General features: G+C 41.8%; 1 protein-coding gene and 1 long non-coding RNA gene across 2 annotated transcripts in view; both read left to right on the top strand.

The window, feature by feature from the left end:
- Positions 1–1,405: 1,405 nt before the first annotated feature.
- ABCG1 (ATP binding cassette subfamily G member 1) overlaps positions 1,406–17,794 on the top strand; it is a 60,343-nt gene continuing 43,954 nt past the window's right edge. Inside the window, exons 1-2 of the mRNA XM_052674299.1 lie at positions 1,406–1,541; positions 4,397–4,640. Of these exons, the coding sequence (XP_052530259.1) occupies positions 1,500–1,541; positions 4,397–4,640 (286 nt within the window). The 5' untranslated portion in view covers positions 1,406–1,499. The remainder of the gene's footprint in view (positions 1,542–4,396; positions 4,641–17,794) is intronic.
- On the top strand, positions 6,802–8,399 carry LOC128076518 (uncharacterized). Its single transcript, XR_008204416.1, has 2 exons — positions 6,802–7,146; positions 7,559–8,399. It is a non-coding gene; the product is annotated as an uncharacterized LOC128076518 (long non-coding RNA).

The following is a 17,794-nucleotide window of genomic DNA, read 5'->3' as shown; positions in this document are numbered from 1 at the left end:
AAACTTTTGTTTGTGCAGCAGATTTCGGTACTCTCCACTTGTGCTGTGCTACAGTAGTTTTATCTTGCTTCTTCTCAAGAAGTTGAAAGGCAGGAGAACTAAGCATTGTGCTGTGGCTGTATCACATGGGCACTAAAATGAGGATATCTCATGCACTTTCTCTGTATCTCCTTCTGCCCAGCAGTCAAAATATATGACATCTTTAAATGCCTAACATCCATAGCCGTATTTTACAGCCCTTCTCAGGTCTTGTGGGAGATACGTATAAAACATTTTTGAATCCAGTTCTCAGATCCCTGTTATGATTTATCTACCTTACACTCTTTCTGATAGTAGCTGAGGGAAGGGAGCACCAGGGCTTATGGAAAATGGGCCCAGAGGGCACGTAACTTCAGATGCACAAGGGAAGGCTCCTGGCTGGGCCAAGCTCTCTACCATTAGGTAGGGAGGCTGACTACTCTGACTTGAAATCTAGATGTGGATCTGTATTCATGTTGGAAGTGCCAGCACAACGCTAACAGCACACAAACACCATCCAGTGCACTTAATGGGCAAGGATGTGGTTTGGGCTCCTACTTAAATAGACTCATAGAATTGTTTGTGTTGGAAGGGTCCCTTAATGGCCATCTAGTTCAACTCCCCTGCAATGAATAGGGACACCTATAGCTAGATCAGATTGCTCAGAGTTCTGTCCAACCTGACTTTGAATGTCTCCAGGGATGGGGCATCCACCACCTCTCTGGGCAACCTGTGCCAGTGTCTCACCATCCTTACTATAAAAAACTTCTTCTTTATATCCAATCTAAGTATCTCCTCTTTTAGTTTGAAACCACTTCCCCTTGTACTATCACAGCAGACCCTGCTGAAGAGTCTTTCTCTTTCTTTCATATAGTCACCCTTTAGATACAGAAAGGCCACTCTCATGTCTCCCTGGAGTCTTCTCTTTTCCAGGCTGAACAGCCCCAGCTCTCTCAACCTGTCCTTGTAGGGAGGTGTTCCATCCCTTAGATCATTTTTGTGGCTTTCCTTTGGACACACTCCAATAGAATCACATCTCTCCTGTACTGAGGACTCTCCATCTGGACGCAGTGCTCCAGCTGAGGTCTCACCAGCACAGAGCAGAGGGGCAGCATCACCTCCCTCATCCTGCTGGCCACATTTCTTTGAATGCAGCCCAGGACATGGTAAGCTTTCTGGGCTACAAGGGCATCTTGTTGGCTCACGTCCAGCTCGCCATCCAGCAGGATCCCCACGCCCTGCCCAGAGCGGGGACAACCCCCGTACCCCAAGGGAAGTGAGTGGCTACGGACCGCGCTGCTCAGCCCGCGGCGGGGCCGGGCGGGGCCAGCTGGGCGCGGCAGGAGGCCGCTCCCTCCTCCCCTCCCTCCGCCACCAATCCGGGCGACTCTCGAGGGCTTCGCGCGGCGCCGGCGGAGCGGTAGCCGCTGGTAGCAGGAGCAGCAGGAGCGGCAGGAGCAAGCGGCTGGGCAGCTGGGCACATGGCATGCCTGATGGCGGCTTTCTCCCTGGGCACCGCTCTGGTAAGGGGTGACCTGCTTGCGTGTTGCTTCCTCACGGGTCAGCGGGGAACGAGGGGGCGTGAGGGGCAGCGGGCGGAGGGCGGGGGGTGACCGTCGGCGCGGGGCGGCTGTGGGGTGGGGGTTGGTGGGGCAGCCCGGCAGCGGCAGCTGTAAGGACGGCGGAGTTTGACCGGCAGTTACCTCTAGGCTTGAGCTGCTGAAGGGGATTAGGGGCTTCTGCGGGCGTTCTCCGATGGTTCTCAAAACAGATTTGCGGGAGGACCGTAACCTCTCCGGGTCTTTGCATAATAGCATCGGCTTGGTGCGTAACGGCCTCGGTTTGATGAGAGAGGGAAGTTGTTTGCAGAGCGTGGGGGACCGTTTCACTGCCGTGTCTGCTGCCGTGTCTGGTAAACAGCAGCAAGCGGTTGAGCGCTGTACGGGAAGCTGAGGAATACAACGGCGTGAGTTCAGCTGCGATGTAACGCTGTCTTTCAGTACATAGGCTATTTCTGTCTGTTTGAGACGGACAACGGTTTGATGTCTGCACACATCGCTGCGTCAATGAGCAGAGAGCATCTTGTTTGTGTTTGTACGGAAGTGTGCCTAAAGAATCACTGTGCAGGGCTGCGGCTCTGTGAACTGGCAGCGCCCACCTGCTGGCCAGCGGGATTCATTTGCCCCAGCCCTCTGGGGCAGTGTCCCCCAAAGAGGCTGGCGTGTGACCTAAGGGCTGGACAGGTTGTGTCATGGTCTGCTGTAAGCAGATGCTTCAATCCGTGCGAAGACCAGAACGGTTTGCTCAGTATCCCAGGAATACAAGTCTCTGGCTTCCTACTCACAGCTGGTTAAAGTTGTCTGGCAAGCATGTTTCTTTCTGGATTGAAATAAGCTGGAGGAGCCCTCACTGTCCCTTGAGTGCTCAAGGTGACCTGCTCGTTGAGGGCTACTTTTTGGATATTCTCTCTGACAGGTGAAAACATTCCGAAGGTTCTGTGAACTAAGCAATCTGAGAGTTTCAAAGTTAAGCCTTGAAAACATTCAGTAAAGAATATTATTAACACACCATCTCATTATTTTTTAAAGGAAGAGGGAGGTCCCCTTGCTTTAATGACTCAAGCCTAAGATGTTTCACATTACACTTGTTTTGTTCAAATTCCGTGCCATTACAATCAATTCTTTAAGAAATCAGGAGTAAGTGTTACTGGATACCTGACCTCTCAGTCACTTGAGAGCATAATTAAAGTCGTTCACTTAAGACAGTGTGGTGAGCAGATTGGATTTTTACATCTAGAACCAAGAGGAACTGGAAGACTGCGGTCTTCTGGTTTTGTAGGACTCCGGACTCTACTGGTTTTGTAGGACTGTGCTTTAGGGTTTTTCATCAGCATTCATGGTAAGTGCCCGATCTGGAAAGCACTACTTTCCCCATATAAATGGGGAGACCATTCTCCCTAACAGAGAGGATGACAGTGGCACAGCGGAAATGTATCGACTTCTGAAGTGACAGTGTGACATAGTTGCTCTGGAGGGCGAACAGAAGCTGGCAGTGGCATGAGCTACAGCTCCTTGTTGAGAGTGTTCAAGACTCGCACCTTTGAAAGAAGCGTAGGACATCTGCTTTTCAGCAGGTATCTTTGGAGTGATGTAGGCTGTTGGATAGCGGTGACAGGATGGAAAGCCTAGGCCATAAGCCAACTATGGAATTATTTTCTGATACAGATCTGCATTAAAAGCATGTTATAGTAGACAACTACACATATGTTACACAGATGTTACATGACATATGATGTTACATACTGACAGTAAAGGACATCCTCCGAACTGTTCAAAATTCTGTTTAGCTGAAGAAGATTCCTGGCTGTTTTCCTTTAGGCTTTGGATGTACCCTGTTGATATTGATGCAAGGTGCTCATTTGGGTAAAAGAAATGGAAAAAGTTCAGATTTTGTGTGTGTAAATTAGAAGAGAAGGGCAGGCTGCAGGCCCTGGTATGATCAGCAGAGGAAAGGAAAGAGCCTCAGTCCAAAGAATGACAAGTGGAATTGCACTGAGTGCTGTGCTGGGCAAAGCATGGCAAGAGGCTGTGAGCTGAGAGCATTGACCTTGCAGTGTCAGCAGTGCTAGTACTGGAACAGGGTTTAGTATGTTTATGTAGCTGATAAGATTTCCATTAGGGGTTGCTGTCAAATAAGGAAAGATTTTGGATGGAAATCTTTGTGCTTTCCTCTTGTACTGCTGTAGGTTGCAGAGTCTCCAGAACTATCTCTACATAAGCAGATAAGACAGAAAACAGCACATTTCAAAATTTTCAGAAATATAACTTGTACAATTTCACATTTACAGATGTGTGTTCTGATCTGAAGGGATAAATCTTGGACTTTTTGAGTGGCTGTCTTTTGACATTCCTGCACAAAAAACTGTTCAGCTAACTTTCTTCATCCTTTTACTCTGTCCCAGTATAAGCCCCAGGATTAGAGCATCTAGAACTCAATTCTTGGAAGGAGTACAGTGTGACTGTACTTAGAAATTGCATTCTTCTGCAGTATTAATCTGGTCCAAGAATTGTTCACTTCTGAAGGTAGATACTGATGTGCTGTCTGTAGCTTTTGAGAGGAAACTAGTGCCAAAGGTACCACCTTTTGTGTGCCATAAGTGCGCAGGCTCTTTTATGCCTCTTCTATGAAGACACTGGTGGAACAAATAAAAGGTGGCTTTTTTTGTTTTGTTTTGTTTTTTTCACCTTTCAGCATACTTTTTTGAATTATGTGCTTGGATTTTACTTTTAAATAATAATAATTCTTATGCAGAAGGTTTTGAAATGTGTTCCCAAACAAAAGCACGTGAACTTTGCTTTTTCTTCAACTTTCTCTCTAGAACGCCAGCAATTCCGCTTGTACTATGGTCGAACCAAAGTCAGTGTGTGTTTCAGTGGATGAAGTGGTCTCAAATGGCACAGATAACCAAGACATTCGACTGATGAATGGACACTTGAAAAAAGTGGACAATACTCTGACAGAAGCTCACCGTTTCTCCTACCTACCACGCAGACCAGCTGTAAATATTGAGTTTAAAGAACTGTCCTACTCTGTCCAAGAAGGGCCGTGGTGGAGGAAGAAAGGTGAGGAAAAGTCATATTTTAGCAACTATACAAATGTTATTGCCTGTGTGGATAGTCATGGTAGCTGAAATGAGTCTGTTGTAGGTTAGTGAAGCAAAGCAAGTAAGGGAAGCGTGTTTTCACAGTGCTTTTTACTTGGGGTCTTAACATATCAAACTCCTAAGAGTATGGAGATAAAAAGTTCCTTCTAAATTAGAAAACAACAACAAACAAAACAAAGAACAAAGACTAGAAAATGTGTTATGGCTGAAGAGAGAGCATAAAGAAGCTGCTGCAGGACTGATTAGAAGCCCAGGTGCAGCATTTGACCCAGCTCTGGAAGCAGACATCACTTTGTTTTGAGGAATATGGAGGCCACAGGGAACTTTTCTGTGCTCTGAGAAACAGGAAATTCTGCAGCTTATTTAACTGTTTGCTTCCCAGTTCTAAAGTATCTGAAGTATGTTCTGTACTTCTGTGCTGCCAGTCATCTGTCCTGTGATTTTGCTTGTTTATTGTTGGGGGTGATTAGAGCATGCAGCTTAAAGGCAGAGGTTGTGGGAGAGGAGTGGTTTTTTTTGTTTGTTAGTTTTTACTTCTACAACAAGGTTTTGTCAAATATTTTAAAAGTATCCTTTAAGAACAGTAAGCATCTAAGAATTTCAGAAGGCATTTGAAACCAAGATGATTATTCTCTTAAAACATTGTGTTTGGAAATCAGTGCCATGGGCTGTAGGATTGTTAGCTCTTCCAAGACTCTGGTTTTTCTCAGATAGGGATCTTTTAAGTTTATGATTTCTTTTAACTGATGAAATTGCTGGCTATTGCTAGGACTAACTCCTGAGCTTTAGCCAAGTACGGGGATGCTATTTTGCTACCTAATTTGCCAATACGTGGCACAGAGTTCTCAGCCTGCAACACAAGGCACATCAAAACAGTATGGACATTGGATGCGTGTCAAGAAATTGAAGCATTACCACTTTCTTTTCACAATACATTTTCCTTTATATTTCTCAGACATTGCTTCCAGTGCTGAAATATTGATGGGAGTTGGGAGGGCATATTCAACTCTGTTCTTTATATACTTTTGGTCTCTTACAGTTTTGAAAGGTGGGTGTGAAGTGGTTCTGTCCTTTTTCATCTGCTTTGCATTCATTCTTTTTATACTTTCATCTGCTTTGTTGTAAGCCATGTGTTTTCAGGGCAGTTTTGTGTGTGTGTGTGTGTGTGTGTGTGTGTGTGTGTGTGTAAGCATGTGACTAGTCATCTTTCTGACAGGAAAACTAGGTCGTGAAGTAAATTCCTCCAAGTGAAAAGAAGGAAGCCCAAAAGAAATTACTGAAATATTAAGGAAAGTTTTGTGTGTTAAGTGACATAATTGCTCTTCCTTAAGAAATTCTCTCTTAGTAATATAAACTGGCACGGTTGTGTGCTTTAGTTATTTTTAAATGATAAGACCCTGCCAGTGTGGTGCTTGACAGAGCCATATTAGGTACCTGCACTTGCTTTGAATATGTAAGTCCACTAGTTTAGAGGTTCCACTTGAAATTATTTCACAAAGTACATTGCTGCTGACTGGAAATTTTGACATTATCACAACACCGAGACTTTAATTGTAGAGAAATGTGTGATATGAAAAACACTGTGCTATGGCCAAGGAAGTGGTTCCATATCTGGATAGCCTAAGCATACGGTTATGTATTTGTTGAAGGAAGTGCAAACTTGTGGCTTTAATCTTTTTTTTTTTTTTTTTTTTTTTTTTTCTTTTTCAACATCAAAACTGTATGTTTGCATACGTATTCTATAATTATGTAGTAAGGCTGCATGTAGAACTTGGCTGGACAACAACTTTCATGCATTTAAAACTATTTTTCATCTTATTAGAATAAACTCAAATTTTGAAGTCCTTTTTCCTCCAAGAAATGCAATATAGTTCGACACAGTTTCATAGGATGTAAAAACTGGAGGATTTTACCTGGTCCTCTTTATCTACTAGCCAAAAATGGTCAAGAAGTTCCAAACCAAAAACCACTGTCCACATTTGTTGACATGTTTGAGGCTGACTGGGCTTGAGCCAAAGAGCACATCCCAACGAAATGTCCTGCTGCTAAAAAGGACCAGTTGTGGCATTTGGCTGTGGGCGTGAATGACTGTTAAACATGGATTCTCCAGCTTCTGGTTACCTGGGTATATGAGCAGGAGTTCTTATTCTCTACTCCTCACTTGGCTTAGGCCTTGTATGTCTTTCCTTGGATCACTAAGGTCAGCTGCTGAGTGGTTGTGAGGAATGCTGTCTGTCAGCAGGTCTTGGCACTCTTCTGCTGACCAGGGATCTAGAAGATCTGGGAGGAGTTTATTCAGCCAATCTGGATACAAGCCAAAGAGTACTTTCACTGCAAGTCAGGCAAACAATGTAATGAGCTACCTTTTGAAGGATTTGGCCAGGAGGTTCTCCAGTTAACATTGGAGAGAGCACAACAGAAACATTGCATCTGGTTTGCCTCCAGTTCAACAGAGGTAGTGGGAGGTTATCTCTCCTATGAGGAAAGGCTGAGTGATCTGGGTCTGTTCAGCCTTGAGAAAAGGAGACTGAGAGGGGACCTGAGCCAGGTCTATAAATATCTAAGGTGTGGGGGGCAGAATGGTGAGGCCAGACTGTTTTCAGTGGTGAGTGGAGACAGGACAAGGGGAAACGGCTGGAAACTGCAGCATAGGAAGTTCCGCACAAACATGCGCAAGATCTTCTTTACAGTGAGGTGACGGAGCGCTGGAACAGGCTGCCAAGGGAGGTGGTGGAGTCTCCTTCTCTGGAGATGTTCAAGACCTGCCTGGATGCCTACCTGTGCGACCTGCTGTAGGGAACCTGCTTTGGCAGGGGGGTTGGACTCGATGATCTCTGGAGGTCCCTTCCAACCCCTACAATTCTGTGATTCTGTGAGGTTAGGAAGTGTCTATCAGAGAAATGAAAAATTGGTTGGGGATGTATGAAGAGAGACTGAGGAAGCTGCTCTTGTTTGGTCTAGTGAAGGGAAAGCTGGGGGATCATCTTGTAGTGATTTAAAACTACTCGAAGGGCAGCTCTAAAGACACTGGAGCCAAATTCCTGTAGGTATTGCCAGCTGACATACTGCATTTTGGATGGCTTACAGTGTTAGGAAATATGTTTTTAGCCGTAGAGGAATGCAGTTCTGGGACAATCCACTCAGATGGTGTAGTGTCTCCATGCTGGGGGGTTTGGAAGACTGGGCTAGGCAGAGCCACAGCTGGCATGATCTGGTGTTGGTGAGCATCATGTTTTGGACAGAAGGCTAGTTTAGATCTCCAGAGGTCCCTTCCAAGCAACACTTCTGTGATTCACCGAGTTACTAACCAAACTATGGAAACCTAGAAAGAAACTTTCTTCCTACTCCAAGAATTGATCCAAGTGCATTGATTTTAGTAGAGAAGGTTTTCCAAAAGCAAAATAGAAGATGGAAAAAGGAATTGGCTAAATATTCTTAAATGAAGGTAGGCATCAAAGTGTTAGGTGCAGGAGATGGGTAATGTTTTATCCTCAGATGCTGGTGACTCTCTTAGATCTGCACTCAACTGGGATTCTCTGTGTGAAAAGGATTTCTTGTTGCCATGAAGTGAGATGTTTAAATTGACCAATGCCATCTAGTACAACTGTCCACATACTGCCAATATTTCTCCACTAGGCAAAAAGTAGAAAGTCCAATGTTGGAAATCCATCTGATTAAAAAAAACCAAAAAAACAAACCAACCAGAAAAACCAAACAACAGTAAGCTTGTATGTACAAGCTTAAAAAAAGAAAAAAAAGAAAAAATGGAAGATGTATCTCAGTTCATACTGTTCTTTGGTGCTGTTCATAGCAGTAAGGGGCAAGGGATGCCATTCTAAAAATGGCCTTTTAAACTAGTGGTGTTTCTATTCTAAGATCAAGCTTGACAAAAAAATCTGCTATTTCTACACTTTTTTTTCCAAAACTGTGATGAATTAGTGAAAACCTTTCAGCAAGTGTTGGATCATAAAGGGAGAAGTATAGTTTGCTCTGAAAGACAATTTATGTTAATATGTTGGAGAGGAATTCAAATAAAAAGCAACAATAAAGAAAAATATACTCCCCTCAGCAAGAATGGTATTGTAAAGTAATGTCAAGGTTAGACTATAAATTAACAAAAGGAGAACGTGTGAGTAATTCTGCCATTGTGTTCTGTACTTTGCTGTATCATTCAGACAGTTGAACTAATTATTTGTAATATCATTTACTTTTTATTAAAACCACAGAGAAGTTGAATTTGAGTTGCTTGTCAACAGTGGAAAAAAAAAAGCAACTAATTATGACATATTAGTCTTAAATTAGAATTCTGCATTGATTTGTGTCTCGGCCTTAACATGCTTAATTTATCTACTAAATCTCATTTTCTCTTTAAAAACAAGAAAGTGCATTTTCATTCACAGAATTATCTGATAAGTGCATCTTGCTACAAAAAAAGCTTGTTCCACTTGCTTTAATAAATTTTCATTAAACTCATAGTAAAGATTTGGTTGTCGCTAAGCCTGATTGACTTATGGTATAATTCTACTTTAAGTCAGTGGTGTTAACAGGAATGAATCTGGAAAGTGAGCTCTTGGTCAAAGAAGCTCTATTTGCCCCATTCAGTTCAGTAAGACTTATCAATATGGGAATTTGGAAAATGCTGCAAAGATAAAATTTTCAGAAGGTCTCACATAGCTTAGGAATTCCTCACATAGGAATTACTCAACTGGTAGGATGAATTCATTTTGAATGAAAGAGAAAAGAGGCTGATAAATGACTTGATCCAGATCATTTGAGGTTAAGGATCATAGCCTAACCGCTCTCTTCCAGAACCAAAAATGACTCCCTCTTTGATTCCTATCTTTGTTCTAGCATGTTGCAAAAGTCTCCTGCAGGCCACCAGGATTCAAGATTTCCATAAGATACCTCCAGGACTGCTGGAGCAGATTCTTTGTTTTGTAAGTTTAAGATGAACCAGCAAAGCAAGAGAAAGGAAAATTCAGCGTTCAAAGAAAGAATAGAACTGCTTAGTCCTAGAATGCCTTCTCTTCTCTTTTAGGATGAGGGAGCCAGCTGATTCAGAGGGGGAGAGCACTCTATGAGATCACATGTGGGCTTCTTAAATGAGGAAATGCAATGTCACAGAGCTTCAGAGCAAACCATGCTCAAAATTTCACTGTCTTACCAGGTTGAAAAAGAGTTGAGACTGTGCCTCTTACCTTGGCTTCTGAACTACCTGCTTAAACTGTTTCAGATTGAAAATGCAGCTTAAAATACAAACTACAGAAATATGTATTGAGGCGTAGGTTTTAAAATGGAGGACTGCCTGAAGACTGTTTGCAAGAGGATTTTATAGAAAAGTCAGTGCCATAGCTTTCTACTGCTGTTGTTGTGAGTACCATAAAGTAATCTGAATAGGATGAGTGATTTCACTATAGAATTATGGATAGTGCCAAATAAATACGAGGAAGGCACAATAAATAGCTTGCAGTCTTCTGTCTTGCTGTAATTCTTTCAGTGTTATTTTGATTATATATGCACATGCAAAAAAAGACATTTATCCTTTTGTTTCTAGGTGTTTTTGCCACAATGTAGGAATCTATCATTTCTACATAATTTGAGTGCATCTGGGAAGAAAATAGTAATAAATTGGCTGTTAAAACTCCATGGGAACTTGGGAATTCATTTTTTCTAGTACTTGTCACTATTCATGGTTAATTAGGCAATGGTGTAGTTGGAAATTTCTCCATTGTTATTTTGAGAAAGGTAGTGACTCATTTGTACTGCCTCGGGATGGAGGTGCTGGTAGGGTTTGATCTCTAGTAACCTTTCAGGGTAGGGGTTCCAGCCAGTCAAGCTGCAACCTGGTCTACTTACCGAGTGGATTAACAGCAACAGAAATTCATGCTCAGCAGAAAAAGCCATTGTTCTGCTCTTCTGGGGTTGTTGGAATAGCTCAGATCATGGGAAAACAGCTTGAGAGGTCCTGTATTTTCTTAAAAGATTACAACTTCATAACTTTGAGATGGAGCACATGAAACATGCAGAGGAGGTTGGCCGTGAGAGGAGGGAGGTGGACGGTGTTTATTCTGAATGGCTCCATAGTGTCCAGTGGGGTAATATGGAATGTTTGGCAGGTTGCTTGGCATTTGTGAAAGGCACTGAATGTGTCCACCGTAGTCTGAGATGGTGTCATCAGAACAGCTGATACTGATATTTTAGCTGAGAGGTCTGTGTGTTATGTTAATATTGATCTCTGAGTAAGATGGAAACGTGACCCACTGTCAAATCCTCAGCACAGACTGGCTTTTTCTGATTTGCTCTGGTGCTCTGCTATGAATTTGTTCTGCTATGTGTACTTTTGTGCACTCGGGCTGACCTGTTTCTTTTTATTAAGCTAGGCTTTTCTTTTTGCTGCATCTTTGCAGTGACTTCATTTTAAAGATTCTCCCCCCCCCTCTCGGAGATATCCAAGGACCCAAAAGATAAAGAGAAGGGGGAGCGAGGGGGGGGGTGGGATTTGCCCTAAATTATTTGCTAATCCTTGCCAGAGGAGTCAGAAAAAGCCTGTCCTCATCCCCAGCAGGTGCACTGCAGTAGAGGTGCCGCATGCCCGGGCTGCCAGGCTCGCGGTTACTGGCGGTCAGTGCACGGCAGTAACCCCGGCTGTGATGCTCCAGCGCCGGGAGCGGGTCCTGGTTGGCTGTTCCATGTGCTGTTGCTAAGAGGAGAGGAAGAGATGAGCGGTAAAGAGCAAAACAAAACAAAAAAAAACAACAAAAAAAAAAAACCACCAAAACCAACAACAAAAAAAAACCGTTTGCAGGAGGGGGATTTTTTGTTTCTCGGCTTTCTCCAACAGATGGGTTGCATTGTTTTCTCTGGTTTTGCCTGTTTTGTCTGAGAGCGTGGTTTCATCTCAGGGAGCTGAATGTGTGCAAATTAGGATCCATATGTTAGAACAAATAAACAAGTTAAACTGGTTGAAATGAGCTGTGATGCTAGTAAAAGCTCTTCAACAAAATGTTTTGTGGATTCTTTTTCAGTTACTTAAAATATTAGTGAAATTAATGAAAACAAAACATGACTGCTAACAGGATTTCTAAATTCACATTTCAGCCTCGATAAAATTGTGCAGTTTCTCTTGTATCACTTAAGCTGTCTCAGTATGTTAAAAATACATTGACAACTCATTGTTACTGGAATAATTCACTGCATTTTATTAATAGATTTATAATAATTCTTAGCATCATCTTGCACGTTGTATGAAATAGGGGTTACTAGGGACAAATCTTGGTCAGCCTGTTTGTCCGATTGTTTTACTGCTTCCCAGACAAGAATGATATTCCTTCAGCAGTGGTTCCACGGAAATATTAGGATTACTTCTTTTCCTCCATATGAAGCCCATGGTTATTGCTGTAGGATTTCCTTCTGTACGTGTCTGAGCTTGATTCAGTGAGTCTTGATCGCTGAGTTACTGCATGAGTAAAACGTGTTTTCCTTTTTTCACTTTGACGTGTTGTTTATTAGAACCAAACATTACTGTGACCTCAGTGTTTTTCATACTACCTAATGTTTTACTGTGATGCATTTTTTTAATTGCTGTTTTGAAGACTTGTGGCCAAGAAAGGAAGTTTTAGAGAGAGACTTGTTAAGACATTTCAGAGTTTATATGCAAACAAAGCGGTGATTGCAGTGGTGATGGGCTGCTAGGAGTTTTAGCTGCAGTCTCCACTGTTTCCATCTCACAGGGAGCATGTGTTGGGGGCTCGCTGTAACTCACCCCGACAGTTCTCCACTGCAACCCTTTTTATATTTAGTAGGGTCTGATGAAGTGCTTTGCTGTCCCCTGCCCATATTCAGATCTCTTGCTCGAGGTAATGAGGAGAAAGCATGCACCATCTGAAGGTGTGTAGCTGCACCACGTTGATAATGGCATAACAAACCATAGACTGGAATATGGATATAATTTTTTTTTGCACAATGATATTTCAAAGTAGAGTTTGGTCATAGTCTGAGGATGTATCCAAAGATCAGGTAAAGATTGGTTTGCAATTGAAGACTTTGGTCATTAGATGTTTGATCAGAGTTCATATGGCCTCAGTAAGAGAGAAGATAAATTAAAGAAAAAAAATAAAAAAAAATCACACCAACCAAGAACAGAAGCTAGTGCAAGTGTAAAAATGTTTTTGAGTCTGTTTTTACTTCTGTGATCACATGTTGTTTTGGAAAGTGCCCTTCTGTAAGCCCACAGCGTCTAAACTTACACTTGGACTTAAGACAGATCTTTTATTCTCAGAGGATTTAAGATCTCAGAGTTCAGCTCTGTATTCTCTAAGAAATTAATTCCCTCAAGCTTCCCTGTAGCATTCTTCTACATAAACTCACTGGCTTTGGGAAGATAGAGTTCAGTAAACATGATACTACTCAAAACGTGGCATTAGTCTGGATGGTCTTATGCCTCAATGTGGCTTGTATACTCTCACTGCATGTAAGGACAGAAGTCTAACATTCTGGCGAAAAGACAGCTTGGGAATTTAAGTCAGTTTACTGTTGCACAAAGTCAGAGAAGGTCCAACTGATCCCATGTCCATTGTTTGACAGTAGGCAAAGGTAAGTATTTTGGGAAGAACGTGAGAATATTCCCTGGGTTCTTGCAACTGACAGCCCTTTGTGGATTTTTCCTTTATTTGTGTGCATTCAGAACCTACACAGACTTCTGTTCATGCTGTCACTGTGCTGCTTGCCTCCTTTTTCAGATCATTTAGGAGTGAGGTGAACTGCCCATATCTCAATACAGATCCCCTGAAACTCAGGAGTAGACTTTCACCATTGATTGACTACTGACTCCTCTTGTTTCCTATTGCTTTATCTGCTGTTTCATTTATTTGAGAGCCATCCATCTACCTTTTTGTCACGTTCATTATTTAATAACTTTAATAAAAAACCTTGTTGAAACTTTCCTGTGATATTCATATAGTATGACAAAATGCCCTTTTTTTTTTTTTTTTTTTTTTTGAGGTATTACTTCCAAAAGGCATCACGTGCAGTCATGCAATTTATATAACCAATTTTTGTATCAGAGACTTCTGCTTGAGTTCTGCCTTTTTATCAGAAGTACTGGGACAGTAACAAGCTGAGATGTTAGGTTTAGATTGCCTGCCTACTGTGCCAGCTAGGCTTTGAACCAAGAAGCTACCAGTTTCTGCTTAACTCCATCAGCATAGAACACAGCAAAACAAGAAGCCCTTGCTTAGATTGTACCGTGTGGAAAATTGAGTTCTCTTAGTAACATCGTCATCTTCTGGATAGCAAAGTCTGCATTCACTAGGAAGAAGAAAGACTAGGGTCTTCAAATTCTTCCAAATGTTAATTGCTTTTTTGCCAACTCTCAACAGCATGAAAAGAAGTTAAAGTTTAATAAAATATGTGTTGAAGAATTGGTGTTCCTTTTCAATCAATTCTTTAAAGTGTTCATCTCCAAAACAGTATTTTAATCTGATGGAAGTGGGTCATGGAACTTAGATAGAAGTGCAAGAAATTACAGTTGTTTTCAGTAACTATTTGAATCTCAGTAGCTTCCTACAAGTGTTCGTATATATTTCATTTATTCCTTAACTTATTATTAGAAGGCCTACTGAAATATCCCACCAGTGGTAATAAAAAAATGCAAGTAAATTGACAATTACTCCCTTGTGAACTATATGCTTTAGTGCAGACATTTGAGGTTATTTGACCTTTGGTTACTTCCTCTTTTTAGAAAATAACATTTTAGAATGAATATTTGATAAAGAATGTAAGAGAGAAACACTTGTGCTGTGCTAGTATCTGTAGAACAAGGACAAAATAATTCCTCCTAGGAAGTGGTATGGCTATAGACTTACACTGCATTATGACTTTAGTCATGCTGTGGAAACCTTTTCAGCTGTGTTTCCTGATTGGACTTTATTGTTACTGCTAGGCTTGTATTCTCATCTACAGTTCGTTTAGGTTGTTGGTTTTGATGAGAGAAACAGATGCAATTTGAAGACTTAATTCTCTTTAGGAAGTATAGGGATGAAATAGTCCAAATTGTTAACAGAAAGAAGTCAGTGGAATTACATAATAGTTAAACTGAGTTAACCACTTCTTTGTTCATCATTCCTTATGTATCTGTTCCAAAGAAAAATGAAGGAGAGAGACCTTGGCTTTACAAATAATTTACCATCTGCCTCTCATCTAGCATCTACAATCTACATCTTCTGTGTAAGAATAATATTTCTTCCTGCTTTGCATGTTTAGAATAATAACAAATGTTGTTTATAGTTGCAATACATCTGCTACAGCAGCAAGGAGAAGATGGAGCATGCCATGGTTAGGTTCTGAGGTAGATGAGAATGAGACCTTATCTCTTTCTTGTGCTGATCTTAAGAGAGTGGGTTTTCACACTGGTCAGGAAAAGAAAGGAAACAGTGCAGCTAGTTAATACCAAAAAACAAAAACAAAAACAAAAAACTTGAGGGTTTTATTACTCTCATTATGCAATAGAATTAAATTCTGCGCTTTTGCATCTCTTTTGTGCTTAAGGAGGTGCTGAAGTGGTTGAGGCTACACTAGCAGAGCATGGCTAATATAATTTTTTTAATCATGATCCAGTTTTTATCTTGAGTGCTTCAGAAATTAAATGCTCAAATTGAACAGGCATAACAGGGCTAGAATTGGTAAATGAGTGCATTTAAAAGGATGGGGACTGAAGTTAAATGCTTTGTTCATAGAGTAAGAAAAGTTATTTTACCTGGGTCAGAAAAATAGTAATTTCAGCCAACTTACTAAATATGACTGTCAAGGCCCGACTGCCTAAAATACTATTTGAGGCCCATAAAACCATCTGTGGGTGTCCATCTGTGAGTGAGCTCTACCTCCTTTTCCATTCAGAGAGATGAATGTTGTAGACCAGCAGGAGAGAAATCTGAGATCTCGTAAAATAAGAAAAAATGCACTCCATGGTAAGTTGCTCGTTGGGTTTTGTTTTTGACCCTGAATCTTGCAGAATTACTTGAAGGAGAATTTGCCCCAGGGGAAGAAATTAACAATAAGTAAATGCTAAGCATACAGATTCTGGATCAGAGACTGGGAGAAGAGCTCATTGAGAGCAGCCCTGCAGAGAAGAACTTTGGAATCCTGATGGATGAAAAACTAGACATTAGCCAGCAGTGTGTGCTTGCATCCCAGAAAGCCAACCGTATCCTGAGCTGGATCCTGAGGGTTGATTGTCCCCTTCTACTCTGCCCTTGTAAGGCCCTATCTGGAGTACTGTGCCCAAGCATGGCATCTTCAGTATGAGAGGGATGCAGAACCATTGGAACAGGTTCAGAGGCAGATCACAAAGATCATCAGAGAGCTGGAGCACCTGCCCTATGAAGAAAACTTCGAGAGCCATGCTTGTTCATCTTGTAGAAAAGAAGGCTCCAGGGAGACCTCACAGTGGCCTTCCAGTACTTGATGGAAGCTTACAAGGAGAGGGACCAAATTCTTACCTGGTTTTACAGAGACAGGTGAAGGGGAAATGGCTTTAAACTAAAAGAGGATAGATTTAACTTAGACGTTAGGAAGAAATTTTTTACTCACAGGATTGTGAAGCACTGGAACAAACCATGTGGAGAGTTTGTGGGCAATCCATTTCTGAAGGTATTCAAGGGCAGGTTGGATGGGCCTTGTCCAGCTTGATAGTGATTGGCAACCCCACCCATGGCAGAGGGGTTGGAGCTAGATGATCTTTAAGGTACCCTCCAACCTAAGACATTCTGTTATTCTGTGATATGATTCTATGGCCTTACTGAAAACCAGGTGGGTCAGATTGATTTTTTTTTTTTTCAGTCAGAAATGCAAGTTATTTATAAGAAATCTGCAAGAATTTCTTATTGTGATGATTGCAAAACAAGGCTATTAGTCGTAGCCAAGTCTGGTGGAGCTTTGGGAATTTATTATTCCTGGGGAAGGGGATTTATTATTCCTGCCCCAGTCCAATGGCTACATGACAGCCTTGGTCCTATATTTACAGATCTGCTTAGTAAGGAGGCAGGACATGAATTCCATTGGGCACACAAACACGTCCATATATGCACTGCACACAGCCAGTCATATGGACCTGCACAAACACAGAAGATACATAGATGCGGGTAGCACATGCAAATATACAAAACATAGATGGCTTGCTGCATTTCGTCCCCACTAGCTGATCAGGAATAAAGTCTGCTTGTGGGTTACATACACACAAAGCAGATCTCCCGACTGATTTTGGACACTGTTAGTGCAACAGCTGGTCCATACTCTTCTAGTTGATACTACCTGGACTTACAAGCCCTCAATTTTGCAACTTCTTGTTCCAATGGTTGGCATACAAACCTCTTCTACTCACCAATAAGCTCTTCGTGGTTTTTGGTAGGGTTCAGACATGCTGGCTCATAACAGAGAGTGCATCCACATGGGGGATAATTGGGAATGGGATTTAATAATGATACAGGTTAGACTGCAGTGGTTAGGCGCAGGGCTCAGTCAGACAAACATGATGAGCAGATGCATATTCACATGGATCTGGCCTCATAAATCCGTTTACCCTCCCATTTTCTTGATTTTAGACCATCTCTGTGCTTGATCCCTTCCTTTCCTTGCCTTTGGTGATTGATTCCCCCCAAACATCCTGTGATAAATTTTGCTTACTTTCCTTTGTAATTCTCCCATAACTGTCCTATAGGTCGTTTTGTACTAATCCACATTTCTCTTCCCTCTGCATGGCAGGGCAAGTCCTATTCCCCTCCAGGAAAAGTCACCCCATTGGCACATCATAGTAGGCCAGTGCTCTAGTCCTTTTCCTTCAGGAGTCTTAAAAGTGGTTGATTCTGTTGGCTATTGGTATGGCTGGTGCACCTGTTGGTCATCTGAGTCTTGGATTTTATGTTCAATGTGATAATTTTTAGATCTGCTTGGCTGATTTGACTTTGCTAAGCCTTTTATTGAAAAGTAAATGACATATGGTGCCTGGCCAGTAGCTTGTTTTAAGTCCATGGGAAATTAATTTGTAATTCAAATCATCATTGCGTTGTAACTCACAACTGCGTGTTTTTACCCTCAGGTGTGAAAGGATCAGGAAAATTG

Source organism: Tympanuchus pallidicinctus, unplaced genomic scaffold (assembly GCF_026119805.1).
Source record: "Tympanuchus pallidicinctus isolate F22 unplaced genomic scaffold, pur_lepc_1.0 scaffold14, whole genome shotgun sequence".
NCBI lineage: Eukaryota > Metazoa > Chordata > Aves > Galliformes > Phasianidae > Tympanuchus > Tympanuchus pallidicinctus.
This window is presented reverse-complemented; position numbering and strand designations above follow the sequence as displayed.